Source organism: Jaculus jaculus, chromosome 18 (assembly GCF_020740685.1).
Source record: "Jaculus jaculus isolate mJacJac1 chromosome 18, mJacJac1.mat.Y.cur, whole genome shotgun sequence".
Classification (NCBI taxonomy): domain Eukaryota; kingdom Metazoa; phylum Chordata; class Mammalia; order Rodentia; family Dipodidae; genus Jaculus; species Jaculus jaculus.
The window spans coordinates 20,047,787-20,075,457 of record NC_059119.1 but is presented as its reverse complement, the minus strand read 5'-3'; the positions used below and the strand labels follow the sequence as shown (position 1 = coordinate 20,075,457).

Genomic DNA, 27,671 nt, shown 5'->3' with positions numbered 1-27,671 from the left:
GCCCGGGTTTCCAAGACGCTGAGACCTCCTCTTTTAGTGATTCTGTACCCCTGACTCATGCCGCAAACTGTACCTAGACCCAGTCCTGTGCAGGCAAAGTCTGCCCACCTCAGAGGAACAGGACTGTGGGCCACACAGCGCCATCTCCTGGCCATGGAGTTTGCCCAGGGTCCTCACAGGCCCCACCGGAGGCTCGGCCACATAGGCTGAAACTCCCCGGGCCCTGGTGCTGTGGGGTCTTGTGGGAGAGCCCCTGCTTTGGGTTTGGCCTGTGAGGGCCTGGTGTGATGTCCACACACACCCTCAGGGCAAAGGGCCTGGGAAGAGGCTGCAGCCTGGAGGATTCTGGGAATGAACTGCGTCCATTCATGAAGTCGCTGGTGACAATCTCTAGTGTGCCTGTGGCCACAGTTTGGGCTCAGGGAGGGGACAGGGTGTGGCCCTTACTGGAAAAGGCAGACAGGGAAGTGAGGGCCCATCAGCTCATTCTCTACACCTCACCTATAAAAAGCTGATTACAGTCACTCCCCAAAAAGCCACCATGAGGATCACGTCTAAGACCCTAACCAGTCTAAGACACAAAGACACCCTTCAGACTTCTGGCTGTTATGAAAGATTTGCTGAGCAGCTTCTAGAAGTAGACTCGTCCCTAGAAAAGCCTCTTCTTTCCCAAGGGAAGCTGCCGCAGCAGGTGCCATCTCTCAGGACCTGAGATGCAGGAGGCACCAGAGCCAGTCAAGGGCAACATCAACCCTCTACATCAGGCATGGACTTGGGGATCCAGGCTCTGGAGGTAGCTCTGCCTGTGTGTGTGTGTGTGGGGGTGGTGGTGACATGGGATGCAGACACTGAGGTTCCCTGAAGATCCAGAGAAGCTGGGGTCTCACCAAGCATGAAAAGCAAGGGAAAAAATGAAGTTGGGCTTCAAAAGCCAGGCTTAGGGAAAATACAAATATGTCCCTGAGAGAAAACACTTAAAATTTTTTTTTGTTGTTATTTCTATTTATTTATTTGAGAGTGACAGGCAGAGAGAGAGAGAGAGAGAGAGAGAGAGAGAGAGAGAGAGAGACAGAGAAGAGAGAGAGAGAGAGAGAGAGAGAGAGAGAGAGAGAGAGAGAGTGAGAATGGGTGTGCCAGGGCTTCCAGCCACTGCAAACAAACTCCAGATGTGAGCGCCCCCTTGTGTATCTGGCTAACGTGGGTCCTGGGGAATCGAGCCTTGAACCGGGTCCTTAGGCTCCACAGGCAAGCGCTTAACCGCTAAGCCATCTCTCTCCAGCCCAGGAAACACTTTTCTAGATACTGAATCACCTGCTTTGCAGCCTGGCCTGGCCTCCTGGCAAGGACGCGCGTGCTCTGTACATCCGGGCTTAGTGTTGAAATGAGGGATGCCTACGTGGGATGTGGGGTCAGACTCTTTCAGTGACCTTGTTAACACTACCAGCCTCTGCTCCCTCATCTGTAAAGTGAGACCATAGCCTTTCCTACAACGAAATGGGAGGGCTGAGCAGATTGCTTAGTGGTTAAAGATGCTTGTTTGCAAAGCCTGACATCCTGGCATTCAATTATCCAGCACCCATGTAAAGCCAGACATATGTATCTGGTATCTATTTGCAGCCACAAGAGATCATGGCATACCCATGCATACATGCACCAATATGTAAATCACTAAAATGTTTTTTTTTTTTTTTTAAGAATGTGAGGGCTGGGAAAATTTGGTTTAGTGGTTAAAGGCATTTGCTTGCAGAGCCTAGTGGCCCAGGTTCGATTCCCCAGTTCCCACATAAAGCCAGATGCAGAAAGTGTCTAGGTTTGTCTGCAGCAACAAGAGGCCCTGGTGCATACATTCTGTCTCTCTCGTAAACAAGTAAACATATTTTTTTTTGAAGAAGTACAATGTAAGAATACAAGACAGACCCTGCACAACCGTCCGCTCTCTTCCGTTCTCCATCCCAGCCACGGCGCAGGCACCCACGTTCACTCGCCGCTGGCATTAGTTACCCTCGCAGCAGTGAGCATCACTGTTCCTGCTTGTCAGCTACAGGACCTGCCCTGGAGCTGTTCTGTTTGCCTGGTCTAGATCGTGATCCCCTCCCTACCTATACGTCCAAGGCCAGCCTGCCTATTCCCTCTCGGGACATTGCTAAGCAGAACCGAGGGGCACATTCCTTTGCCCACCCAGCACTTTCCGCATAGATTGGACGGAGAGCTCTTCACGCTGGGTGTTGGTTTACAGGTCTGCGTACCAGCTCCACAGGCCCAGGGAGAGGCTTGCTGAGTGGGAGAAAATGAGCTAGGGATGGGGGCGTGGATTCCGGACCCGTGGCATCCACCGTGGCAGCGTCCACGTCTATGCACACATGCGCTCCAGGCAGCATTCTTTCTTCCCTGCCCATGCAACAGCCACTTTACGTGAGGGGGAGATCGCCAGTTCCCATTAAGGGTATTGTCAGAGCCTAATTAATTTCCCTGACCCAGCTGTATTGGTCTCGGCTCTGTGTGAGACTGTGGTGTCACTAATAAACGCAAGGCGGCGAGGCGCCAAGGCTTCTGGTGTCTTTAATTTAGGGAGGCCATTAACAGAGTCTCCATCATCAATTCCTGGGCCAACTTCCTCCAGCCCTGCGGTGGCATGCGGAAGGGACAAGCGGAAGTGAAGATTTCCCAGCAGGAAGGCATCTCCTGTCTTTTCAGTAGTCTGGGGCTCATGGAGTAAGGTGTGTGGCTCCCCAGTTTGCATTTCTTGGGTAAGAAAGACCCACTATGCACAGAGCCTTGGTGCATCTCCGCCAAAAAAAAAAAAAAAAGAGTGAGAAATGAACATTGACTCCTAGTTTTTTATTTTTAGTTTTGAAAGATGGAGTCTTGGGCTATAGAGAGAGATGGCTCAGCAGTTAAAGCATTTGCCTGTAAAAAACCTTAGGACCTGGATTCGATTCCCCAGTAGTACACCACATAAAGCCACATGCACAAAGTGGTTCACACATCCAGAGTTTGTTTGCAGCGACTAGAGGCACATGCCTTTAATCCCAGCACTTGGGAGGCATTGCTATGAGTTCGAGGCCACTGTGAGACTACATTGTGAATTCTAGGTCAGCCCGGGCTAGAGCAAGACCCTACCTCGAAAAACAAAACAACGAACAAAAAAATAAAATGGAGTTTCAAAATGTAACCTAGAACTCATGCCAGCTCCTCAGGCAGCGCTAGGATTTTAGGTGTGCACCAGCATGCCATGTTTTCAGTAACATTTTTTTTTTCATAGTGCTGTGGATGGAACCCAGGGCCTTGGTTAGTGCCCAGGCTCGAGCCACACCCTCTGCTCTTTGGGGGCTGGATTTCATCCACCTTCTCTGTTGCCTAACCATGAATGGGCCCATGGGGGAGGGGGACAACCAAACTGGGGGTCCAGAGTCACAGATCGTGTCTGGGGCTCCCCATGTGCCAGGCTTGGTGACAGACATAAGAATCCTGTCCTGTGTCATTCTTCCTATGGATGAGGATAGGGGGCACAGACAGGGTAAGCATCTGCCCAGATCACCCAGCTAAAAGCTAGCATCTGGGACTAGAGAGGTTACTCAGCAGTTAAGGCGCATGCCTGCAAAGCCTAAGACCCAGGTTCGATTCCACAGTACCCGTGTAAAGCCAGATGCACAAGGTGATGACACATGCCTCTGGAGTTCGTCTGCAGTGGCTGGAGACCCTGGTATTGCCCATTCTCTCTTTCTGTCTGTCTCATTTCTGTCTCTGCTTACAAATAAATAAATAAAAACATTTAATTTACAAAAGCTAGCATCTTGGCTGCAAAATCCATGACCCCACTGGCTACACGGGGTGGGGTGGGGGGCTTTCTCTGGGCATAGCAAGACCCGTCCCTAGAAGAACAGGGGGTGCCACTCCCGATCTCAGAGGCTCCCTCGGCACCAGTGGCTTTGATTGTAATCAAATTAACAGGTAAAAAAGATTTATTAGACTCCTAATTACCTTGGCGATACTGATTTGCATACCGACAATGTGCTAATCACAAATTGCTTTTAAAGCCACTCATTAAGCGCCTGGAGGAGGAAGGCAGAAACAGTTGGCACCAAGTGCAAGTCAAGGTGCCCTCCTGCCCTCGCTAGCAGTGGCTGGACCTCGCCAGGCCTCTCCCAGCCTTACTTCAGAGGGACATGGAGGATGGTTAGTTCTAGATGCTTCTATATTCCCTAAATGGAGGATGGCCCTACGGTTAGTAGCAGGGCTGAGACTGGCATCGAAGGCTTTCACAAACTAGTTAGGTCCCATTTCTCAGGCCATGGCTATACTCAGAACGTGTCTCTGTGGCCATAGCAGCCTGGCCTCTTTCCTATATCTTGCCTGTGGTGGCATCAAGTCCTCCTAAGAGACCTCAGGCTCAGAGAGCTTGAGGGCCTCCCTTGGAGGCAGAACAGCCATGGGAGAGGGGATAACTTGCTGCTTTCTGCTGTGGCACTCTATCTACATAGCCCATAGTGGCCATGACCACTCTATCTACATAGCCCATAGTGGCCATGACTGTGGCAGGTAAATCCCAGCAACACTGTAGTCACCAAGGACCCTTCAGACTTCTGGATGAGCACACACATGGCTCCTAGCTCCCCAGTGCCACCCCCTCCCCAACGTCCCAGCACTTCAGAGCACAGCATCGTGAACGGGCCCCTACCCTCTGCCAACATCTCCTTAAGGAGAAAGTCAAGGAGCTGTGGAGGGTACTGGAGAAGCTCTCCCTTTCCCTTTGCCTCCCTCCATGTCTTAGTAAATGACATCAGGGGGGTTTAGCAAGATGCTTTGCAGTTTTCCTTGCAAGTGAGGGACAAGTGAAAGTGACAAGAAAGGTGGCCATTGGCCACTGAGTATCCTCACAATAGCCCTGGGCTTGGAGAAGGGTCAGGGTGATGGCCCTGGTTCACCAGCTACCCCATTGTGGCTGGGTCAGAACAGGGTCTGGCCTCTTCCAAGACTCTCCAAAGCAGGCCGACAGCAGGCTCCTCCCTTGCTGGCCTTGACCAGCCTGCAGCGGTGGGGGACAGCAGACACACCACAGTGTGCGGCTTAGGGTCTGCTCCACCGCTGCCCAGGAGCTCTTGGGCAAGCCATTTTTCCCACTCTGGCCCAAACTGTGTCCCCTCGGTTGCGCCCCTCACAGAGGAGTCGTCTAGGCCCGCCGAGTCTAGTGTTCCCGAGAGAAGCCCTCATTCCGTGCATCTGATCTGCCTTCTCGCCCCATTCACTTCAGCTCCCCAGCCTGCCAGCCTCTGAAAGACCACCTGACCTCTCAGATCACAGGTGGCATGTACACTCCGCACTGCCCTCCCGCTGGGGCCCCAGAGACCTGAATCTGAGGTGCCAGCAGAGGCTGTCAGACCCTGGGAACCAGCCAGCGACTGCCTGGCTCCTAGCACTTCGAGGCAAAGCTGGTGTGAAGTCACACAGTGCGCAAGGGCATTTTCAGCCCAGCTCCTTCGGTCAAGAACTCCTCATTCTCAGGGGTACGGACAGCCGATCCTGACCACTTCCCTACTCTGGACCCCAGACACTCGACTCCCCCTCTTAGCACTGACGTGAGCTGTTGGCTCCCAGTTTTGCCACAGTGGGTCTTCCTCCCTCTCTGGTAGGTTTATTTACTCCCGTTTAACTCCAAGACCAAAGAATCTTCACGTGAACCCAGCAAAGGACTAGCCGGGGGTCCAGACCCCGTGACACTCAGTAGCTTGAACGACTACAGTCAGGCAGGTCTGAGACAGGTCTGTTAGTGGGAAGCAACAGAGCCCTGGCCCGTCACCACCACCACCTCTAGTGACCACTGGGAGGACAGACGGTGAGGAAGGCATGGGGAGAGGCGGGACAGTCAGCTGGGCCAGACTTATCAGGCTAAAGTATTCTTGTGTAATCACAGTGATCAGGAGGCTGAGGATGGTAAGAAGGCAGCCTGGGCTGCAAGGGGAGACCCTGTCCCAACATCAAATAAAGATATCAAACAACAGCACAGAGCAGGCAGGTAAGAAAACTCAGCACTCTCTGGCTGATCCAACAGAGGAAGGATGACATTCCCACAAGACTTTAAAGGGGCAAGGAGTGACAGGTGGGCGTGCCTCTACAGCAGTGGTTCTCAACCACAGGTGTCCCTCCAGCATGAAGATACATTTCCTGTCATAATGCTTGGGACCAATTATCAGAAGAATCAGGTAGGCAAGGACCATCATGCTAAAAAGCTCATTAAGTTCCAGGACCATGCACTGGCCCCTGGCCAAGTGCCAACCCTCTGGAAACCACTGGCACAAAGCAGAGGAGCTCGGCTGCCAGTGGCCAGGCCCAGGACCCTCACAAGGCAGTGTCCTGGGTGACGGGGGGGGGGGGCGCTTTCTGTGGCCTGAGATGGTAGGTATGTAACTGGGCCACCCTGGCCAGGGGAGGGAAGTGGCCTTGAGTGCCGAACGCCTCTCTAGTTCTGCGAGTCAACAAGCCTCTAATTCAATTTCGGAGACATGGTTGATTCAGAGTACCTGGCAGTGTCGGGACCAGGCAACTGAGGTCTGGCTGCAGCACGCCCCAGGCTGAGGGCGCCGTGGTCAGGCGAGATAATGAGAGCCGAGCTGACTGTAAATGCCCCTCCTGGTCATTAGCAGAGGACCTGCGCGGACACTGCAGACAGCATGACAGGTCCCGTTGCTACAGGTCAGACTGCAGAGCACTCAGAGAGAGAATCAGACTCAGCAAGGCGCCTCGCGAGGTAATTAATGGGAAATTGCCAGTCCTGCCACGTGCTCTTCCGAGACTGGTGCGGGGCAGCCTCACTGCTTTGTGGGGTGCCTGGCAGTCTCCGGCAAGCCTGTTCCTGTCTAGGATCCAGAAGGATCAGGCCCAGCTACACTTGTACTGCTGGGGTGGGGTCATCAGTCCCCGGACTGCCTTGAGACCTCGCATGCCTCTGGTTTCTCTGAGTTTGTCCCAGAGCCTGCTCTGGACAGAAGGGAGGCTCCGTGCTCGTGATTTTCGACTTTCTGCCATGAGCTGAGGTCATGAGGTGGATCTGTCACTCTCACAGGGCACAGAGCAGGCAGGTAAGAAAACTCAGCATTCTCTGGCTGATCCGACAGAGGAAGGATGACATTCCCACAAGACTTTAAAAGACCAACGCCACCTCAGAAGCCCCAGCCGAGGTCTTCTGCCTCGGGGACTTTCAAACCGATCCTAGAACCCGAAGGGTGTCTGCTTAAGAGCCTGCGCTGGGGAGTCCACTCCTCCCCAGAAACACCTGCTGGCTCACCTGTGTGACAGAGTGGGTTTCATGGAGCTCATGGAGTTGAGGGGGGGCTGCATGGGGAGTTTCCCGGGGGGGTCGCTCTGGCGGCTCTTCTGATGTCGGAGCAGCAGCAGGCGGCCAAGCTCTTCACACCAGGAGGACAGTAGGGCTGCAAGAAAGGACAGATGGTCAGCGGGCATCACAGCCACCACACCCTGCCACACTTGTCTCCCACTGCACCCTCCTAGGACCCCCAAGACTGGGTGCTGTTGATGGAGACTTTTAAAAAAATATTTTATTTTTATTTTTATTTATTTGAGAGAGGGAAAGAGGCAGGAAGAACGAGAGCGAATGGGCACATCATGGCTTCCAGCCACTGCAAACAAACTCCACATGCATGTGCCATCTTGTGCATCTGGCTTACATGGGTCCTGGGGAATCGAACTGAGGTCCTTTGGCTTTGGTCACAGGCAAGCGCCGTAACCGCTAAGCTATCTCTCCAGCCCAAGACTTTTTAAAATATATATATATATATGTATGTGTATATATATATATATATATATATATATATATATATATATATATTTTAAAGTTTTTTGGTTCATTTTTTACTTATTTATTTGAGAGCGACAGACATAGAGAGAAAGACACATAGAGGGAAAGAGAGAATGGGCGCGCCAGGGCTTCCAGCCACTGCAAACGAACTCCAGACGCATGCGCCCCCTTGTGCATCTGGCTAACGTGGGACCTGGGGAACCGAGCCTCGAACCGGGGTCCTTAGGCTTCACAGGCAAGCGCTTAACCGCTAAGCCATCTCTCCAGCCCTTAAAATATATTTTTTATTTATTTGCAAGGAGGGAGAGAGACTGGGGGAGGGGAAAGAAGAGAGCATACGTGAGCATAGGCACACCAGGGTCTCTTGCTGCCGCAAATGAACTCCAGATGCACGAGCCATTGGCTTTATGTGGGTACTGGGGAATCAAATCCAGGGCGACAGGCTTTGCAAGCAAATGCCTTTAACCACTGAGCCATCTTCCCTGCCCAGGAGACTCACTAAGGCTTTTCGGGAGGCATACAATGAAGTATGGCAGAAGCAGAGCCCAAGATGAGGGGAGGGCAAGAAGCACGCCACAGACCCTGGGTCAAGGATGTGGCCAGGCACTGTGGTACCCGCCCTCCCCTTGCCCTCTGCGGACTTCACACTCTGAACAGTTAGCGCCACTTGATTTCTCTCCATGAGCGCATCAAAATCATGAGACTTGGACACAAGCAATGACCTTGGAGCCTGCTGAAGACCCAGGAACAATGGCTGGGCTCCCTGAAACATCTGTCTAGAACTTTCCTACTGAATACACACATAGCCACACACACGCCTGCCGCACCAACTGCTGGGCCCAAACACTTGGGAGGATAAAGACTTCCAGAGCAAAGGATGGTGGGTCAGGTGTGTGTTTGGAGATCGGCAGTGGGGGGTGGGGAGGTGGAGTGTAGAACCACCCACGCAGGAATATGTAAGGGGCGTCCATAACCAGGCGGGGTGAGTCTGCAGTGACCTGACGCTGAGGTAAAAAAGTGTTTGCTAATAAGCAAGCATTGTGGCGCAGGTCTTTAATCCCAGCAATCGGTGGGGGAGGGGGGTCAGAGGTAGGAGGGAGGATCACTGTGAGTTCGAGGCCACTCTGAGACTACACAGTGAATGCCAGGTCAGCCTGCGCTAGAGCGGGATCTTATCTTGAAATTTGCTTTCGTTCTTCACAATGTGGTCACCAGGAGCCAAAAGCACCCTCAAAAGATCCTTCCCCAATCAATCTAGCCTGTGTTAGAGAGGGGAGGTGGGAAGGGTGGGGGTTCATCCCTGCCTCGCTGAGTGACTCTGAAAAGCGCACTAAACCCTCTCTGGGCCTCGGCTTGCTTGCAGGTTAAGAGGGGTGAAACCTCTCTCCCCAGGATAGGAAAGGCAGCTGGTAAGACTGAGCTGGTGTGGTGCAGGGCACCCCCTCCCCTCCCCTCCGCCCAGGCCCTTCTCTGGCTGCACGCAGTCAGGGAAGGCTGGCCCAGCAGAGGGCTCTCTGCCTTGGTGGCTGGCCGGATGCAAAGCTCACGCCCTCATTTCCAGGCCTCCCATCTGGACCGCGTCCAACACAGCCCTGCGTCCTTTCTCACATCTGCCCTGCATGCTCTAGGCCGCTGGCCAGCACTGCTCTCACTCTACAGACGCACAGCTTGAGGCTCGGGTCGGCGGAGTCACCCGTTCACAGCAACCAGAGAGAGTGGCGGAGACGGTGCCTCTGCTGACAAGAGACCCTTCAGAAGCAAGACCCCAGGTGGCTGTGGCCTCCCAACTCCTTGCGTAAGCAAGAAACCAGCATTATAGAACGCATCAGAATGCACAATGAACAGGTGAATGCACAATGACCGGGCGTGCTGCATGCTTCCAAACCATCCAACCCCTCAGTGAGGTCCTCCCTCAGTCCCCAGCCTCAGTGGGGTCTCCCCAGGTAACCCGGAGTTCTTGCTCGACTTGTGTGGTGCACAAGTGTCCAATTAAAGAAGCGTTGGTCCCCAAGAAGGCACCTGCTTCTCCCAGGGGTCGGTGGAGAGGCCGAGGCAACCTTCTCCCCATCGGTGGGACAGCCAGGACAGGACCCGGCTCCGCACACATCAGCCACAGCTGCAGGGGCTCGAAGCCTCCTATGCGGAGAGGCTGGGACGAGCACAAGCCCATTTCCATATTGCTCCGTTCTTCCCCAGGCCCTAGTGTGGGGCACTGGGCATCTGGGAGCTCATGTGTACGCCAAGCACGAAGCCCACGCGATCGCAGCGCTGGAAGGCTCGCCGCCAGCACAAAGGACGGGTGCAGATGGCGTTGCCTGCTGCCTGCCCACCATCCCAGCCCTGTTTCCCTGGGCGCTGGCCCGGCCACCACCGGATTAGGGGTTTTCCTCTGCTACCGAAGAGTCCTGCTTGGTGAGGGGCAGCTCTTGTTCTCCGGTAACCAAGCAGAGTGGCTTTTGGCAAGGAAATGAAGGTGGGCGTGCTGTGAGCAGGCAGGATGTATGTGTGTGTGTGTGTGTGTGTGTGTGTGTGTGTGTGTATCAGTCACACTTTCACACACCTGGAAAGGCCCATTTTGGGGCCTGAGAAGAAAAGGAGGAGGTACAGGGACCCCCACCCTCCTCATGGTGGATAGATATTGCCTGAGTTCTCATGGAGAGAAAGGGCTGGTTAGAGTCAAAGCACGTAAGAATTCGCAGAGAACCAGGAGGGCAGCCAAGACAAGCAGAGAGCAACCCCAGACTTTCTGGGGCCTTCTGCCCATAATAAACTGGGAAGTAGGGGAGCTGTAGGAAGCGGATGTCAGCTACAGCCAGAGGCAGGGGCCACAGCAGGCCTGCAGACTAGGACCAAGCACTCCGGGGCCGGAGATATAGGCACAGTGGTGGGGAATTCCACCACCTGTGGTCCAGCAGGACCCATGGCAGGACCCAGCCTTCCTGGGAGCCTCCTGCTACGAAGTCATCTCTTTGAGACAATGCCTAGGTGCGATCCCTGAAGAGTCCCCTTTAGCCCATCTGGCTTTTGAGTGCAGGTCTTGTACAATGTGTAGGCACTGAGCTGAGTGGTGCCCTGGGAATCTGGTCTCTTAGGCTATGGGGGAGTCTGACTCCCTGCCAGCCTACTACATGGTGGTGGTGGGGGGGTATCCTTTCAAACATGCCCTTATCTGGGTCTGGGGCAGAAGTGGGGATTATCTTGGGCCAACCCACTCTGAGCTCAAGCCAGATTCTAAATACCCCCCACACAACTTCTCGGCACAGTGTACAAACATGCGTAACATCCGTAACGAGTCTCTGAGCTCCCTTACCTCTACTGACTGGCAGCTTGTCACAGGGCCCCTTGCCACTTCAATCATTTCAGATGACAAGTCACATCACTCACCTGAGAATGTTCACTCAGCAAACAGCTGTCTGCGGAGCACCTACTATGGGTGGGGGGTGGGGGGTGGGGGGGGCTTCCTGCAGCAAAGTGCACTAGGTCAGCCCCAGACTGAGGACCTGAGCCAAATCCCCCGTCACTCGGAATGACCTCAGGGAGCAGCTGCCACAAGTGGGGGGGGGGGGTTCAGGGCAAGAGACCCTGAGGATTTGGGATCAAAGTCCAAGCCTACCCCTGACGGCTATGTGACCCTTGGCTATTTATAGCATCTCTTTGGGCCTCAGTTTCATTACCTGCCGAACAGGCACAGAGCTAATGCTCCTGCTGCACTGCTCCTCCGCACCCCTTTAACCAGACCTGCCTCTGTCCCCAGAGCCTGCGCTCCTTCCTCCCCTCATACTCCTCCATTCCCAGAGCCCAGTAGACGTGTCACTTCACCTGCAGCCTCCCTGTCCAGTTATAAGGGACACAGATGCCCTAGCCATGTTCCCAGGGGAGCAGAGACGCCTTCCTTCCAGGGCTGAGAAGCGCTGCTATCCCGGGACAGAGAAGTGGCTGTCACCGTCAGCGAAGCCCATGTCAAATGAACGCACGGACCCAGGTTATATGTTCCGAGGCCTTTGGTCTGTCCACATGAGTGGCCCCCGCCCCCGGGGCCTCGGGAGCTCACATGGGCTCAGAACATCTCCCTGCTCTCTGCACCCGGCATGAACAGAGATGAGAGGACCCTGCGCTCCTCCTGAGAGCACTCCTCTACCAAGAAGGGGAACTGCTATGGTTGGCATTGTGGGGAGCATGTGGGCAGCATGGACGGTGTTTGTGGTGCCCTTCATGGGCTTCAGGGTGGGTGGGGGTGCTTAGGTACCTGGTGGTGGTATGACCAAGTCTGGCAGGCTGGCTCCTCAATCTGCCTTCCTGTGGTACTGGCCCCAATAGTGGATATGTGGTGGGCAGGGCTGCCTTTCTGGACTTGGTGTGGGTTATAAAGTCTGTGGCCCTTGGCTTTAATCTCACCTACCCCTCCCCTACCTCTCTAGCTTTTTCTTTTCTTTTCTTTCTTTTTTCTGGTTTTTTGAGGTAGGGTCTCTCTCTAGCCCAGGCTGACCTGGAATTCACTATGTAGTCTCAGGGTGGCCTTCAACTCACAGCGATCCTCCTACCTCTGCCTCCTGAGTTCTGGGATTAAAGGTGTGCATTGGGCCGGAGAGATGGTTTAGTGGTTAAGCACTTGCCTGTGAAGCCTAAGGACCCTGGATTGAGGCTTGATTCCCCAGGACCCACGTTAGCCAGATGCACAAGGGGGCGCACGCGTCTGGAGGCTCTGGCGTGCCCATTCTCTCTCTCTATTTGCCTCTTTCTCTCTCTGTCTGTCACTCTCAAATAAATAAAATAAACAAAAAAAAATTTTAAAAAAAGGTGTGCACCACCACGCCCTGCCTCTTTAGCATTTTTAGAAAATATTATTTATTTATTTGTAAGTAGAGAGAGAGAGGAGGGAAGGAGAGAGAGAAAGAAAAAATGGACATGCCAGGGCCTCCAGCTGCTGCAAACGAACTCCAGATGCATGCACCACCATGTGCATCTGGCTTATGGAGGTACTGGGGAATCGAACCTGGGTCCACAGGATTTGCAGGCAAGCGCCTTAACCGCTAAGCCATCTCTCCAGTCAGTATGAGAACAGGTACGAGACTGGAGGGGCTCGTTGCCATAGCCCCGGTACCCGAGCAGCATTTCAGCGCACGCGATGCGGCTAACGCATGCACAACAGGTTGCAGTGAGTCACAGACAGAAACAGCCCAGTTTGCAGAGAGGGTGGGAGAGACGGTCACACGCCAAAAGCGCACGTGACCCGGGGACACTGGGGAGTCCGACACAGCCGCTCACCATTCCCGGGGGACTGGCCTCAGGAACCAGAGCCCCGGATGCAATCCTGTGACCGCGTGGCCAGGACAGGCGCTGTCACACACAACCCACCAGGGAGGCGAACGACAACTACCTCACAGGCACAGCCACAGGGGGACGGCGCCAGCAGTATGCAGCTCACAGAAACAGCAGAGGAGGTCGTTCGGGAAGACAGTGGCTGTCCTCCGGCTTTGAGCTACTGGCGCTCAGAGGGAAATGATCTGGGCATCCATCTGCACATCCCAGGCAAAGAGCGCACCTTCTGACACTCCCTTGTCACCCCCCCCCCCCCCAAGTGCAGGGTCCTAGCTCAGTTACTGAGGCCTGGGGATTCTAGATTCATGCACACAAAAAAGGGGTACCTTGGCAAGAGGGAAGCACAGGGTTTGAGACGGCACAGACTTGGGTGTGTCCCTTCATTTTATCTGTAAAGGGGACAATAAGAAGAATCCCTCGTGCTCAAAGGCCTGGTCCCTGGGACCCCGAGACTAGGGCAGGCCTGTTTTGGAAGCATACATGCGACAAGCATTAAGTCTCTAGCTCAAGACAGCCTGGCACTTTGGAAAACCAGGGAAATGCTAATTACCGCCTCCCTCCAGAAGGCCGCCTGGGTTTAAAGCTCAGCTGGTGGCTTTTGCAGCTGGGTGACCTTGGCTAAGTTCTGTAAGCTTCTTGGCCTTTTGTTTTTAACTTCTGTAAAATGAGGATAATACATCTTAATTCTTTAGGGGTAAAATGAAGATTAAATAAGCTCACAGATAAATCCAGGTGCCAAGGCTGGCAGAGAGAAAAAGTTCTCTAAGAAGGCACAGTGATGGGAACCAGGGCACTTGACCCACGGCTCTGCTCCTAGAAGGGTCAAGCAGTCACAATGGCATCCAGCCCTGGCCAAGTTTCCTGTTGGCCTGTGTGGGGCTCCACGGCCTTGCGTTCCCTCCCAGGGCCCCATGGGCACATTCTGCAGGACCAACGACCATCTGACCCTGCTCTCCCCACTACGAACAACGAGGGCTTGGTGTAGTATGAAGGCCTGTGTAGACGACGGTCCCTCCCCTTCCCACCCACTGCTTCCCTCTTGCCCCTCTCCCCACCCAGGCCCCAAAGGGGCTGGCCCAGGACGACACTGCATTGGAGGAAGGGGAAGAAGGATGGGATTCAAACAGCATCACACCACATGACAACAGCCCTGTCACTGGTACACAGGGTATCTCTTTCATGTCCCTAGCCTGTGACATCATGTCTGAGAGTAAGAATGTCACGAGGCGACAGCTAGGCTCCATCCTCTAGCTTCTTGTCTGAGTCTGCTACTAACTTCCTACGTGACAAGGGACAGCTTTCGTCCCTGCTGAGGCTGCAAGTGGCCATGCAAGAAACAACCTCAGCGTTCACCCAGAAGGCAGGGCTTCCTGGTCATGAGAAACACTGTTCTAGGCAGACAGAGAGCTGGACTTGGCAGTGGCTCCTGGTTTTCCTCAAGTCTTTCCTGCTGAATAGCCACTCTACCATCCTGCCACCCCCAGCATGTGCTCCTGAGCTTCACCTGCTTTATAAAAACAAAAAAAATAAACTTATTTATTTATTTGAGAGCGACAGACAGAAAGAGGCAGAGAGGAAAGAGAGAGAGAGAGAGAATGGGATGCCAGGGCCTCCAGTCACTGCAAACAAACTCCAGACGCATGCGCCCCCTTGTGCATCTGGGCTTATGTGGGTGCTGGGCAATTGAGCCTCGAACTGGGGTCCTTAGGCTTCACAGGCAAGCACTTAACTGCTAAGCCATCTCTCCAGCCCTCAATTGCTTTATGTTTGTTTGTTTTTTCGAGTGAGGGTCTCACTCTAGCCCAGGCTGACCTGGAATTCACTATGCAACCTCAGGCTGGCCTCACAGTGATCCTCCTAAGTGCTGGGATCAAAGGCGTGCGCCTTCAACTGGTTTTTGAAAAATATTTTAATTTTTATTTATTTATTTGAGATAGACAGAGGAAGGACAGATACACACACAGAAAGAGAGAGAGAGCATGGGCATGCTAGGTCCTCCAGCTGCTGTAAATGAACTCCAGACACATGCACCAATTTGTGCATCTGCTTATGTGTGTCCTGAGGAATCGAACCTGGGTCCTTTGACTTTGCAGGTAAACACCCCAGAACACTCCTGTTCACTCCCACCCGCCCACCCCCATCCCCAGAAGCTCCTGGATTGGCATGAGCTAGAGTCTCAAGGCAAGACATGTGAACACACCCTGGGAACGAACTCTGGGAGACCTTGGAGCCTCAGGGGCTAATTCCCAAACCGGTTTGGCCATCCCTTAACCCATGGAGGCTGAGTGGGCTGAACGAGATCCAAGGACACATGGGATGGGCTGAGCCTCTCCTTCCCTGTGGGCCTCAGGGAAAGCCCAGACTAAAAAATACCTTTCCTATCTCTCCACTACCATCTGGGCCAGCCTACAAAACTCAGGTTCAACTGCTACGAAGCTCAGGTAGAAGGTCAAGAGGGTGTTTGAATTGGGGAAGAGGATCATTCCCTCTTGACAGTTTCACCTTTGCAAAGTATCCTCGTAAAGTGCTGCAGACGCAGGTTGGGCCTGGGCTGGAACACACGGTCAGCAAACTGCTGTTGGCAGAGAACTGGCAAGGAACCGCCCCTGGGGTCTTAGCCCTTGGCTAGGAAATGGCTCACTAGTTATCTCTTCCCAAATCCTCACATGCCCGCTGTGGAAGGCAAGGCAGCTAGAGTCCCCATCCTGGGAAAGATAGCAGCCGGCTGTTTCGAGGCACAGCTGAGTGACAGGTTGGGACCAACCAAGGCTGGCTTCGGTCACTTTAACTTCACTCTGGGGATGGGCAATTGCTGACTGGAGGCAAGAATGAAAGGGTACAGGAAACCACAGTGGGGCATGAAGGAATGCTAATAACCAAGCCAGGGCTGGAGATACAGCTCAGCTATAGAGCACTTGCACAGCATGCCTGAGGGCCCCAGGTTCAAACCCCAGTACTGCAACGAAGCCAAGAAAAGCAAGCGTGCTGCAAAAGAGGAGGCGAACAATTATGATAGCCCCTTTCAGGGCCTTGGGGCTCAGCCCTCCCCGCCTCAGGCCAGACTGAAGCTAGGCAGCCTCTGGTGCCGACCCTCCACACTTTGGGAGGACTTGGGTTCCACCAGGGTACCTCCTACTCCACCTCGATCTTGTTCCCAAGGTGGCCAAGAGTGAGGGAGTGATGTCATCGCAGGAGGCCAGGCTGTGCCCATCAAGCTGGCCCCGGGTCAATCAACACACAGCACACCACCCCTGCCATGCCTGAGCCATCCCTGCCCCGAAAGCCGGCACCAGGGCTCACTCTGGCAGCAGACACCCAGAGAGCAGAGCTGTTTGTTCCATTTGGCACACGGTCTCTCCTGCAGGCTAAACACCACTGCCCTTTTGCTGGCTCTCAGGGAGCTGAAGGGCTTAAGGAGGGGTTGCGGGAATCAATTTTCCCCCCCCTGGGCAATTTACTTCTCTGCGGCTTCTCAGCTGGATGCGTGGTCAGGCTGAATTCTCCCGGCAACGTAAGAAAAGGCTGGAAGGAGTCTGGCTGCTCTCCGTGTCCAATCCCAGGCGCACCAGCAAGCCAGCAACACCCCCTCCCAAGACCCCAGGTTTCTTTCCACCAGCCGGATCTCATGGCACCAGAGTAGAGGCTCTGTGTGTGATTTCGGTCTTGGGGAGGTGCTGATCCCACATCCTTGTGGTCCTAGAATCAAGGAGTGGGTTGCGGGCAACATGGGAGGGACTGGGTGGTTCACACCCTCCACCATGAACTTTGGGTTCAAGCCGCTATCAGAAGACGGGCTCGGAGGACCTGCTGACCAGACATTACCTTCAAGTCTTTGGACCCCTCACCTCACCCACCATTTCCTGCTTCCCCTGACTGCCTGACCTGGTTAAGCTCTAAAATCTCAGCATCCTGGTGCAAGAAACACAGACAAGGACCCTTCTCTCCATCACTGGGGTACGAAGCCTGAGGGCCAGACCGGCTGGTCTGTGATAGGACACACTCACTCTGGAGCCCTCTTTCCACACTCATCAAGCAAGAATGCTGACGTCCTCATCAGACCCCCCTCATGTTTCCCGTTTTTCTTCAAATAGCCCTGCTGCCCACAGCACCAGACTGACCTCTATACACCCCCCCCCCCCCCCCGTAAGCCAAAGCCATTGTTTTAGAAGGCCATCTACTTGTCTAGCTTACCTTTGGGTTCAGATAGATGTCACCTGGAAGGAAACCCTACATAGAAACTACAGAGCGCTGGAGGGCAGAGCAGGTGAGGAGACTTTTCTCTTTGTGGAATATCCTTTGCATTCTCTGGGAGTTTCTTTAAATATCCAGTTTCCTTGTTGCAATAAGGACGGTTTTACAAGAACTCCAGTGACATCCAAGGCTTCCAGGCTGCACCTGTTACTACAGTGTGTAACACACCTGGGAGATGTCTGGGTAAATCCATGTCCTAGGAGGGGAGACTCACAGCAAGACTGAACTACCTGGGTTTCAGGGTTGATCTTGATCAATTCTACAATTATCTGGAAAGCTTGTTCCAACCCAAGGGCTGGGTTTCTGATTCAGTGGGACTGGGGTTGAGTCAAGCCCAACAGAATGGCCTTTTAAAATATATATGTATATTTTATTTTATTTTATTAGAGAGACAGAGGCAGATAGAGAATGGGCACACCATGGCCTCTGGCCACTGAAAATGAACTCCACATGTATGCGCCACTTTGTGCATCTGGCTTACGTGGGTTTTGGGTAATCGAACCTGGGCCCTTGGGCTTTGCAGGCCAGCGCCTTAACTGTTAAGCCATCTCTCCAGCCTGCCTTTTTTTTTTTTCTGAGAGCGAGGGAGAGAGAACTGCTGTGCCACTGCAATCAAACTCCAGATGCTTGTGCCACCTTGTGCACATGGGCGAACATGCATGCATGCATCACCTTGTGCATCCGGCTTACGTGGGACCTGGAGAGTCAACCATGAGTCCTTAGGCTTCGTAGGCAAGCGCCTTAACTGCTAAGCCATCTCTCCAGCCCCAAGAACGTATATTTCTAACCAGCTGATGGTAATGCTGAAGCTACTGGTCTAGGGACCCCACTTTGAGAACCACTGCCCTGGCCCAACAGGTTGGCTGAGCTCAGAAACTGGCAGGAGGCAGGACTAGATGGGTAAGAGTTGTGTGGATGGACTCTAGAGAAACATTGTCCTTTCGTCCTTCCATCTTACAAGGCTGGTTTGGGAGATCACAGAAGAAAAACCCTGTGCTGGACAGATGTTCCCTTGGGCTGTTGTTGCTTGACCTCCTCTGACCCTTCGCATCCAGAGGCTGCGACCTTAGACTTTCTCTATAGGATATGGGGCAAGAGAAGGAACACTGGGCAGGATACAGTAGCAAGTGGAACCCTGGTTTGATCTAGGAATTATGAACCGTGTGATCTTGGACAAAGCTCTGGTGGTGCATGTGACTACTTCACCTGCAAGTGACCTTCTTTCTCTCACCTACAAGCTTCTCCAGAGGTGTGACCGCACAACCCTGACGGTGCTACAGGGAGGAGAATTTGAGTCAGGTTGGGCCTTGTTCTGGGCACCCTGCCCGCGTGGTCTGATTAATAAGGCTTCTACTCTGTGAGAAAACCCACAGCAGCCCAGTGCCACCACTGCCTCCAGGAGGGTTAGCTGGGCGCCCCTGAGCCCTCTGAGCCTGTGGCCTATGTCCCAGTTGTCCCAGGGTGTCTGGAAGGGCTGAGTCAGCCCTGGGATCTCAGGGAACAGCCCTACGTGCAGCTGGGGGACCGACAGCAGCCTGGGCCATCTGTTGTTCAGGTCGGCTCCTGGTTTCTCTTTCAGAGCTGCTGGGAGCAGAAGCCTCATTTGTTTAGGCCTCTGCAGCATTCAATCACCACGCGGCGTTCCCTCCCTCCGCTCCTCCGGCGCCTGCTCTCTCCCTGCAGGAATCAGCTCTCACCTTCTGCCTCTGATGGAGGCCATGAAATATTAACACAGCGCAAAGCAAAGAGAGAAGGAAACATGACCGCGGGAGGGGTGAGGGCTGCATGGTCAGCTGGCCGAACTGAGTGGGCACCAGCAAGGCAAGCCTGGAGCCCGAGGGGTTGGCCCAGCCACACAACATCTCACCCAGCAAGGCCACAGGGTCATGGATGATGGTCAGCTGGGTGGGCTGGAGTAAACCCCGTTTCCTCTAAGGAGCCACATTATACAGGCCAGACCCTCCCGAATCCATGGAGAATCCAAGGACAAGAATAGAGCCTCTTTCTCTTCTGTTAAGGGAGCCAGGTCACACAAGGACATGTCCCCGGGAAGGTCAGCTGCAGGCCAGGCAGCAATTGGCACATCCCTTCTCTGCCTTCATTTTCCTGATAATTCTGAAAAGTGGTGATCACTAGCCCAGAGAGGTCGAGGAACCGGCATGTACAACCAACAAGGGCAGGTGGTAGAGAGATCCATCCACGCTGAAAGGGTACCACTGCTTTTTTTATTTACAAAATACACACACTCATTCTGTTTATTGGGCTGATAATTTCAGACAGAGGTCAGAATAGGGACTGAAGGCCCCAAGCCCATAGTTCTCCCATTCCCTGAGGCCACCTCGCCGTTCTAACCCTGAAGTGCTTTTTGAAGAAGTGGTGTGTGGACACACATGATCCAGAGAAATCCAGAGAAGAGAAAAACACAGCCCGCCCCACACACCCCGGCTTGTCGCTCAGTGCCTCTCACTAAGGGGTTCTTGATGTTTCCTTTCTGGGTCATTCTACCATTCACTCATCTCAGGACTTTCGACAGCTCTGTCTGGAAGGTTTTCACCCCAACAGCCACGCGGTTGGCTCCCTCGCCCCCTAACCAGGGCCTCCCCCACTTTCCAGTTTATGAAGCGCACACGCCTCTTCTGCGGCAGAGCACTTTAACAACGTCATCGGCTGGCGCTCCAGCCCCACCTGGATCAAAGCTTTCCAGGACTGCGGCTTCTACAGGTGACATCCACTGCTACACCCACAGTGTCCAGAACAGCTACTAAGGAAGGGCAGACGCACAACGTACATATGAGGCACGCCGTCTCATGAACCCCCTTTTCAAGAACACATTTTTCGGGTCACACACACTGTCACTTTCAGATGACTGGACTACATTTTCTTTTCTCTTCCAAGGATCCAGCTTGGGACTTAACACTTGACCCCTACCTCACATCATAGACTAGAAAGGTGTGTGTGTGTGTGTGTGTGTGTGTGTGTATGCTGAGTGGTTGCAGGTATGTGTGTGTGGAGGGAGGGTAATACAATGTCTAAAAGGTGAAACAAGATGACCTCATGATCCTGGGGTCATAGAACACTCTCAAGGAAGACAGACTAACACTAACCACAAAAGAAAGTTGATCAAGTTTCCTATAGTACAGTGAAGGTCAAGAACTTTCTGGTACCAAAAGACTCTTAAGAAAGTAAAAAGAGCCGGGCGTGGTGGCACACGCCTTTAATCCCAGCACTCAGGACGCAGAGGTAGGAGGATCGTGGTGAGTTCAAGGCCACCCTGGACTACATGGGGGAATTTCAGGTCAGCCTGGGCTGGAGTGAGACCCTACCTCAAAAAAAAAAAACTAACTAAATAAATAAATAAAAATGTAAAACAGCTGGTTTAGTGGCTAAGGCACTTGCTTGCAAAGCTAAAGGACCCAGGTTTGATTCCCCAGGGTAGCACTTGTGTCTGGAGTTTGTTTGCAGTGGCTATAGGCCCTGGCATGCCCATTCTCTCCCCCCACACAAATAAATAAAAGTAAAGTAAAAAAGGCCAGCTGTCTTGAGACAGAAGCCACACTGAGCAAGACAGAGCCCAGGCTCAAGGGCTGAGCGCCCCAAGTCTGTGCAGTGACCCAGGAGGTTTTTCAGAAGCGGAAGGAGGGCAGTCCATGTTCCTCATCTCTTATTTCTGTCCTCTACCTCCTCGTCCACCTCCATGAAAGCAGAAGGCCTTAAAACAGAGGGACATGCCCTGGTTCCCCTCCCTGCTCCATGCAGAGATACCCAAGCAAGAAGAAACAAATCAAAGAGCCCAAGAGCCTGGTGGGGCTTTGGGAAGTTTGGCTCGACAGGGTAACAGCATTTAACAAAAAGCTCACATCATCCATCACTTGGGCCCAGCCATTTAGATACTGGGCATTTGATTAAACTAATATGGGCGGCTAGGGCAAGGCATGGCTGGGCGCTTCCTACCCTCGCCTACAAATTAGACCGTCACACACAATCCGATTACCCTGACTGCCACATTTATCTCAAGAGAGAGAGGGGCCATCCATCACTCCTCAGCAGCTGGCTCTGCCTGCCCCAAGTTAGCTTCGTCAGGAGGAGGGAGTCAAGCCTGCCCCAAAGTTGCATCAGGAGATGTCAACTTGGTCATTCATCCCGGCATCCATTCAACACCTATATGCCCCAAATCACCATGGGGAAAAGAAAAAACTGAGCCCCCATCCTCTGGGAGCCCACCAAAGGCTCCTGAAAGGGGAGAAAGCAAAGCTAGGTTAAAAAAAAAAGAAAGAGTGGACTGGAGGGATGGCTTAGTGGTTAAGGCGCTTTTCTGCAAAGCCAAAGGACTCAGGTTCAACTCTCCAGGACCCATATAAGCCAGATGCACAAGGGGCGCACGTGTCTGGAGTTTGTTTGCAGTGGCTGGAGGCCCTGGCGCACCCATTCTCTCTCTCTCCCAAATAAATAAATAAAATATATTTAAAAAAAAAATTTAAAAAGAGTGTAAACAAGCTGATAGCAGGGACTTCAGTTGGCAGGCCATATCGTCATCTATGCTCACCTCCAGGGCATACCCTGTCACCCTCCCTAGTTCTCCATGTCACATCGGGGAAATGGGCCGGTAACAGTAAGCAGAGCATCGCTGCGGCAAGCCGCGGCGGAATCTCAACGGCGGAAATAATGTGCTATCTACGCTGCCCAGAAGCAGAGGCCAGGCCCCAAGTGGTCACGGCGCTCTGGCAACTGTGGAGCTGAGCTCCAGTCTCATTTAATTCACTATGTTCCAGTGTCAATGGCCACCTGGGGACCCAGCCTACTGACAGCACACATGCCGAGAAGCTGTCCTGAACAGCTAGAGTCCTGAAGGTGCTCATCCCAGGCGACCCTGGACACATGCTCACGAAACCTGGAGCACTCTGCCTGGATCCTGACAACAGGGCTGACCATACTGTTTTCTGGAGAGCCCAGAATAGGCGGTCCAGTCACTCCGGAGCTGCACAGTCCTGTGAGGCAGGAGAATTCCTCTCTTTTACTGTGTGTGTGTATGTGCGCACGCGCATGTGCACGTGGGGGCAAGATCAAAGCCGAGTGTCTTCCTCACTTTCACTTGTATTTAAAAAAATATTTTATTTTTATTTATTTATATGACAGAGAAAGAGGGAGACAGAAAGAAAGAGAGAGAGAGAGAGAGAGAGGGAGAGAATGGGCGCGCCAGGGTCTCCAGCCACTGCAAACGAACTCCAGACGCGTGCGCCCCCTTGTGCATCTGGCTAACGTGGGTCCTGGGGAATCGAACCTGGGTCCTTCAGCTTTGCAGGCAAACAACTTAACTGTTAAGCCATCCCTCCAGCCCTATTTTTTTTTTTTTTGACACAGGGTCTAGCAGTGAACCCAGGACTCATCAATTTGTCTGGACTAGCTAACCAGCAAGTCCTAGCAATCTGTCTGTGTCTGCCTTCCTAGTGCAGGGGTTATGGGCACGTGTCACCATACCTGGCATTTTACATTTTACATGGATGCTGGGCACGCGCTTTACCCATGGAGGCATCGCCCCAGCCTGACTTCCCCTCTTGAAGAAAAGGAAGTTGCAGCTGAGGTAAAGATGGTGCTAGCCATTACATGACAGAAGTGTTGTTGGGGGCGAAGTCTTAGAGGCTTGGAGCCCTGTCTTTTCCACCAGCTGGATACCTGGCTCCCCATGAGACAGCAAGAGCAGAAGCCAGGGGCTTTCTCCCTGGCCCCCTGGGTCTGGAAGCCACACAGAGCCAGCCTCTGATCTCAATGGCGGCAATGAAGTGAGTAGGAGGTCCAGTGCCACCCAGTCAGGCCCACCCAGCCTGCTCCAGGCCCTCTTGCCCAGCAGGGACTGCACAATAGGCCTTGGAGCTCAGGGCAGAAAAGAAGCACCGGCCACAAGGTTTGGTTCTAAGTTCCCAAGTCTGGTTGGGACCCTACCTATCCCGAGGCTCTTGCAGGGTGACCAGGGCCACTAGAAAGGGGACATCAGTGACACAGGGATGGTGAGAGTTCAGGGACCCCTGGCTGCCTCCTGGCTCCATGGGCACCAGTGAGCAGAAGGTCTGGGAGGTGGGTGGGGGTTCAAATCAGCTTCAGTTGGCAGGGGCCCTTAGCCTGGACCCCATTCTGGCCCCTAGCCTGCTCCCTGAGGACATCATAGCCCCTTCACAGTCTTGTGGGCAATGAGAAGCGCTGACAAGGGCAAGAGTGTGTTCATGGGGGCTTGTTCCCATGACCGGCATGGTCTGAGGTCATCGGCAGGTTAAGGACCAGGAGAGGACCCTGTCTACCCCGAGCGGGTCTGGGGAAGAACAAGCCGTGAATGGTGGCCTGTCACGAACAGCAGATGGGACACGCAGGAGCCTTCGTGGGCGGCCTGGATTTGGCCTCACATGACAGGATCTGAGAACACTGGCGGGCAGGTGTTCCTGACCCACGAGAGCATACCCCCCCCCACCTCCATTCCCACAGACACACAGCTGGAACCCAGCAGTCCAGACTTCAAACCTAGAGGCGACTTGACTGCAGGGGACTTCTTATGAAGCACATGCCGAGAGGGAGCAAGCCCCCCACCGCACCCCAGTCTTGGTACGTGCTGTGGCAGGGTCAGCAGGCTACACCCCACCCCCCAGGAGGACGGCTGCCCTGGGTAGGAAGCACTTGGTGACATACTGCAGCTGCAGAAGGCCCACGGGGGAGGGGGATGAGGGAGGGGCTGGCGAGAGTCAGGCCAGGAGAGCCTAGAGAGAAACGAGCTGACCCCTAAGAGCCCCAGACGAGAAAGAATTAGAAAGGGGGGTTACAGTAGAGTACGCTCCCCAGAATACCCTCGCCCACAAGAGCCCCCTCCCACTGTCCCAATTTTAAGGCACACTTAGCCACTGGCATTAATAAACACACAATTTTGCCTAGACAGGCAAGAAGCAGTAATTGATGGGCGGGGGGTGAGGGGAGGTAGCTGGCAGCTTTCCTAGGAGTAAGCCACCTTCTCAATGCCAAAGAGGGCACCAGGGATATCCCTCAGTGGAAACACTCGGCTAACCAGGACCACTAGAATTCTCTCACACATCCCCAAAATGCCAACACTCCTTTGTTGCCACTTAAACCAATTTGGGGGTAATTCTGCAGGCAATTGTCTTCCGATTTACAATGCGGCTCTGTGATTGCATCCAGGCTGATGGTTCAGGCTGTAATTGTATGGTAATCACTTCTGTTTATGATCGATGCGGAAATCACTATTGTTTTCCACAAGGCTTGTTAAATCAAAGAAGAAGTGGGGGGTGTGAGGAAGGGAGGGTTTATTTCTGTGAGTTGGAGCCCCGGGAAAATGAAATTAAGCAAGGCAGCTGGGTCTGGTGGAGGTGGCTCAGAATCACTCTCATGTTCTCAGAAGTATAGATGGACAGAACTGGGGACACAGCGATGCAGAGACCCAGAGAGACATGGACACAGAGACACAAGGGGGAAGAGAGATAGCCATGACCGGGGCTGGGCAGTTTTGACCAGAAGTGACCTAAAACTCAGATCCGCACAAAAATGCCCCAAAGGGTCCCACAGGCATACACACAGAGCGAGATGGAGACACACTGTGGGGCCTTTGTCCTCACAAATCCACGGCCACATTTTCCAGCACCACTCCAACCCGTTTCTGCAGAAGAGCTGGGGACAATGCAGGTGCCATGTAGTAGGCTGAGACCCACGCCAACAACCTGGGACCCCTCCCCTCGTGCCTTCTCCCTGGCCCTGTCCGGAGACCACCTATATACCACCTGGAAACAAGGTGGCAGGTGGCACCTGGGGGGTCCAGGTGGCAGAAACAGGGCAGGGTTGTGAGCCGAGCTGCTGCCTCAGGGAATGAGAGGAGAGACCCACCTGGCAGGCCGAAACCTGAACCTCCCAGAGGCCACAAGGGCTTGGGGGGGGGGGATGCCTTCCAGGGAAGGAGCAGACAACACCAGGCGGCTTAGCCTCGGGAGGATGGAGCCTGCTGGGTGCGGGTGGGGGAGGCAACAATCCGCAGGGCACCAGCAGGCACCAGCTGTCACATATGCAGTTCAGACAAACCTGGAGGTCGCAGGCTGAGCTGGGCTCTAAGGCATATGGTTTTACGCCTGCACACCCATCTTTCCTAGCGAGAGTGGATGGCGGGGACCATCAGCAGTATGCTGAAAATCAGGATGGTGGTAAAAATACCAAGGGTTTGGTTTCCAAAGCCAGCTCCTCCAGCAGTGCGGGACCCTCCCCTACCTGTCTGAATAACCCTCTAGCTCTGAGGTTGTCTTACCTCCCCCTGGGGAGATTTTGCCACCCACCTGCCAAACAAATGTCACACTGATTGCCCTCAGACACCCCCCCCCCCCAGGTGTGGCCTTGGCTCAGATTCACAGGAGAATTAAGGGTTGGAAATGAGGCAGGTTGATGCAGTTTGGCAAACCATGCCACCCTCTCCCGGGTGAATTCCCAGCCAGAGGGGAGAGAGGCCTTCCCTGGCACCAGGCCATCCAGACCACATTGTATGCCTTTCCTCGACCCAGGGCTCAACTCTGCTTTTGTGACCCACACTGTTGTCCCCAAAGGCAGCTGGGACCCTGGGATGGTGGGCAACAATTTCGGTTTTGTCTGCGTGGTCTATGGACTGAACTCGCACGTGCTAGGCAAGAGCTGTACAAGTGCCCCTGTTGTTTAAATTTATTGGGAGCTACAGTCTCAGCCCGCTCTTGAAGGGACAGGACCATTCTAGGACTCTTCATGCCCTCCTAGGGTTCAGGATCTGAACTGGCCCCAGCTTAGTCGTCCCATAATTCTGCATAGGCCCAGCGCCCTGCTAGGCCCTAAGGGTGGGGAGGGGGCGCGGGTGTCCCTGGCTATCTTATTTATGAAAGAGAGCATCATAAAATCCTCCAAGTGGAAATGACAGCTCCTCATTGAACTTCTAGGATTCATCTTAAGCCAACAGGCTGCTTCCCCTTTAAGGACTTTGGTTCTAAGTGAGCAGGTATAAACAAACAATAGTTATTCCACACTGAAAATAGCATTCATTTAAAAATGAGAATTGTGAGGCTGGAGAGATGGCTTGGTGGTTAAGGTGTTTGCCTGTAAAGCCAAAGGATCCCGGTTTGTCTCTCCAGGACTCAGGTAAGCCGGATGCACAAGGGGGCGCAATCATCTAGAGTTCGTCTGCAGTGGCTGGAGGCTCTGATGTGCCCATTCTCTCTCTTGCCTCTTTCTCAAATAAATAAATAAATAATATATGTATATGTATTTTTTTTTAAATGAGCATTTTTAGCTACAATTAAGTTCTCTAAACGGAGAGGCCAAACCCAAAGGTTTGGAGGTATATCTTTTTTTTTTTTTTTAACTTTTCTCTTTCTTTGAATGTTGGCGTATCTAAGCGTGAGGGGGTGGTGCCAGGCTGTGGGTGAGTGCATATGCAGGCCCAGGCACGCTGGGTGCTGTCTTACTGAGTATCTTTTGGGGCCCTTCTGTTCAAGGACTTCTAACCAAGTCCCAAGTCCCAGTGACAATCTATTTTGTCCAGCTCTCCACTTCCCTCAGGCAGTACCAGAGAAGAGAAGACAGGCTTGGCTGGTGATGTTGGGACACTTGGCCTCTGAGGGAAGTGGCCAGAGCTGGCCTCAGTGCCACCCACCACCTCACATTACTCCCCAGTCTTGGGTACCCTATCTGCCCACCAGAAGCAACGAGCTCACTTCCTGTACCTTGGCAAGGCGGGGGGGGGAGGACATCACAGACAAGGACGAGCCTGCGGGACTGTAGAGTACGCTAGTGATGCCAACTATGCCAACCTGTGATCTCGGGCAAGAGCAGGCAGGGAGAGACGGCAGCACGATGTCAACTCTCTGTGGGGAGGGACCACCGAAGTCATCCACCGTTCTCTGCCCAGGTGTTTGTGGCCAAGGGACTGGGTCCTTTAACCTTGGCGCACCCATTACTAAGAGGAGGAAAGCAGAGGCCCTGAGAGGTGAGCTACATCTCGTTGGGAGTGGAGATGAGTGGTCCCTGGATGTTTAGGTGTTCTGCTAGAAAACCACCTGAAAATGGCTCCGTGCAGGTAGCTCTGAGGATGTACAAAGCAGGAAGCCAGCAGGGTCAGGGCAAACTTCCCAGAGGAGTCACGAAATACCCTCTCCTAAGTCCACAACGCAGTCATGATACTGGGGTAGGGCAGGCTACCCGGACCTCTCCATTCCTGGGGTCAACCCAACTCTCCAGGCACCCACCCCATCCTTGAGAGCCACCTCAATGGAAGGACACCCTTTCCGTGGCA

General features: G+C 53.5%; 1 protein-coding gene across 3 annotated transcripts in view; it reads right to left on the bottom strand.

Annotated features, from left to right (window-relative positions):
* Positions 1 to 27,671, bottom strand: part of Zmiz1 (zinc finger MIZ-type containing 1) — a 233,118-nt gene that overhangs the window by 29,541 nt on the left and 175,906 nt on the right. For all 3 annotated transcript variants that reach the window (XM_045137145.1, XM_004657993.2, XM_004657992.3), the window contains exon 8: positions 7,283 to 7,427. In XM_045137145.1, coding sequence (XP_044993080.1) covers positions 7,283 to 7,427 — 145 coding nt within the window. The remainder of the gene's footprint in view (positions 1 to 7,282; positions 7,428 to 27,671) is intronic.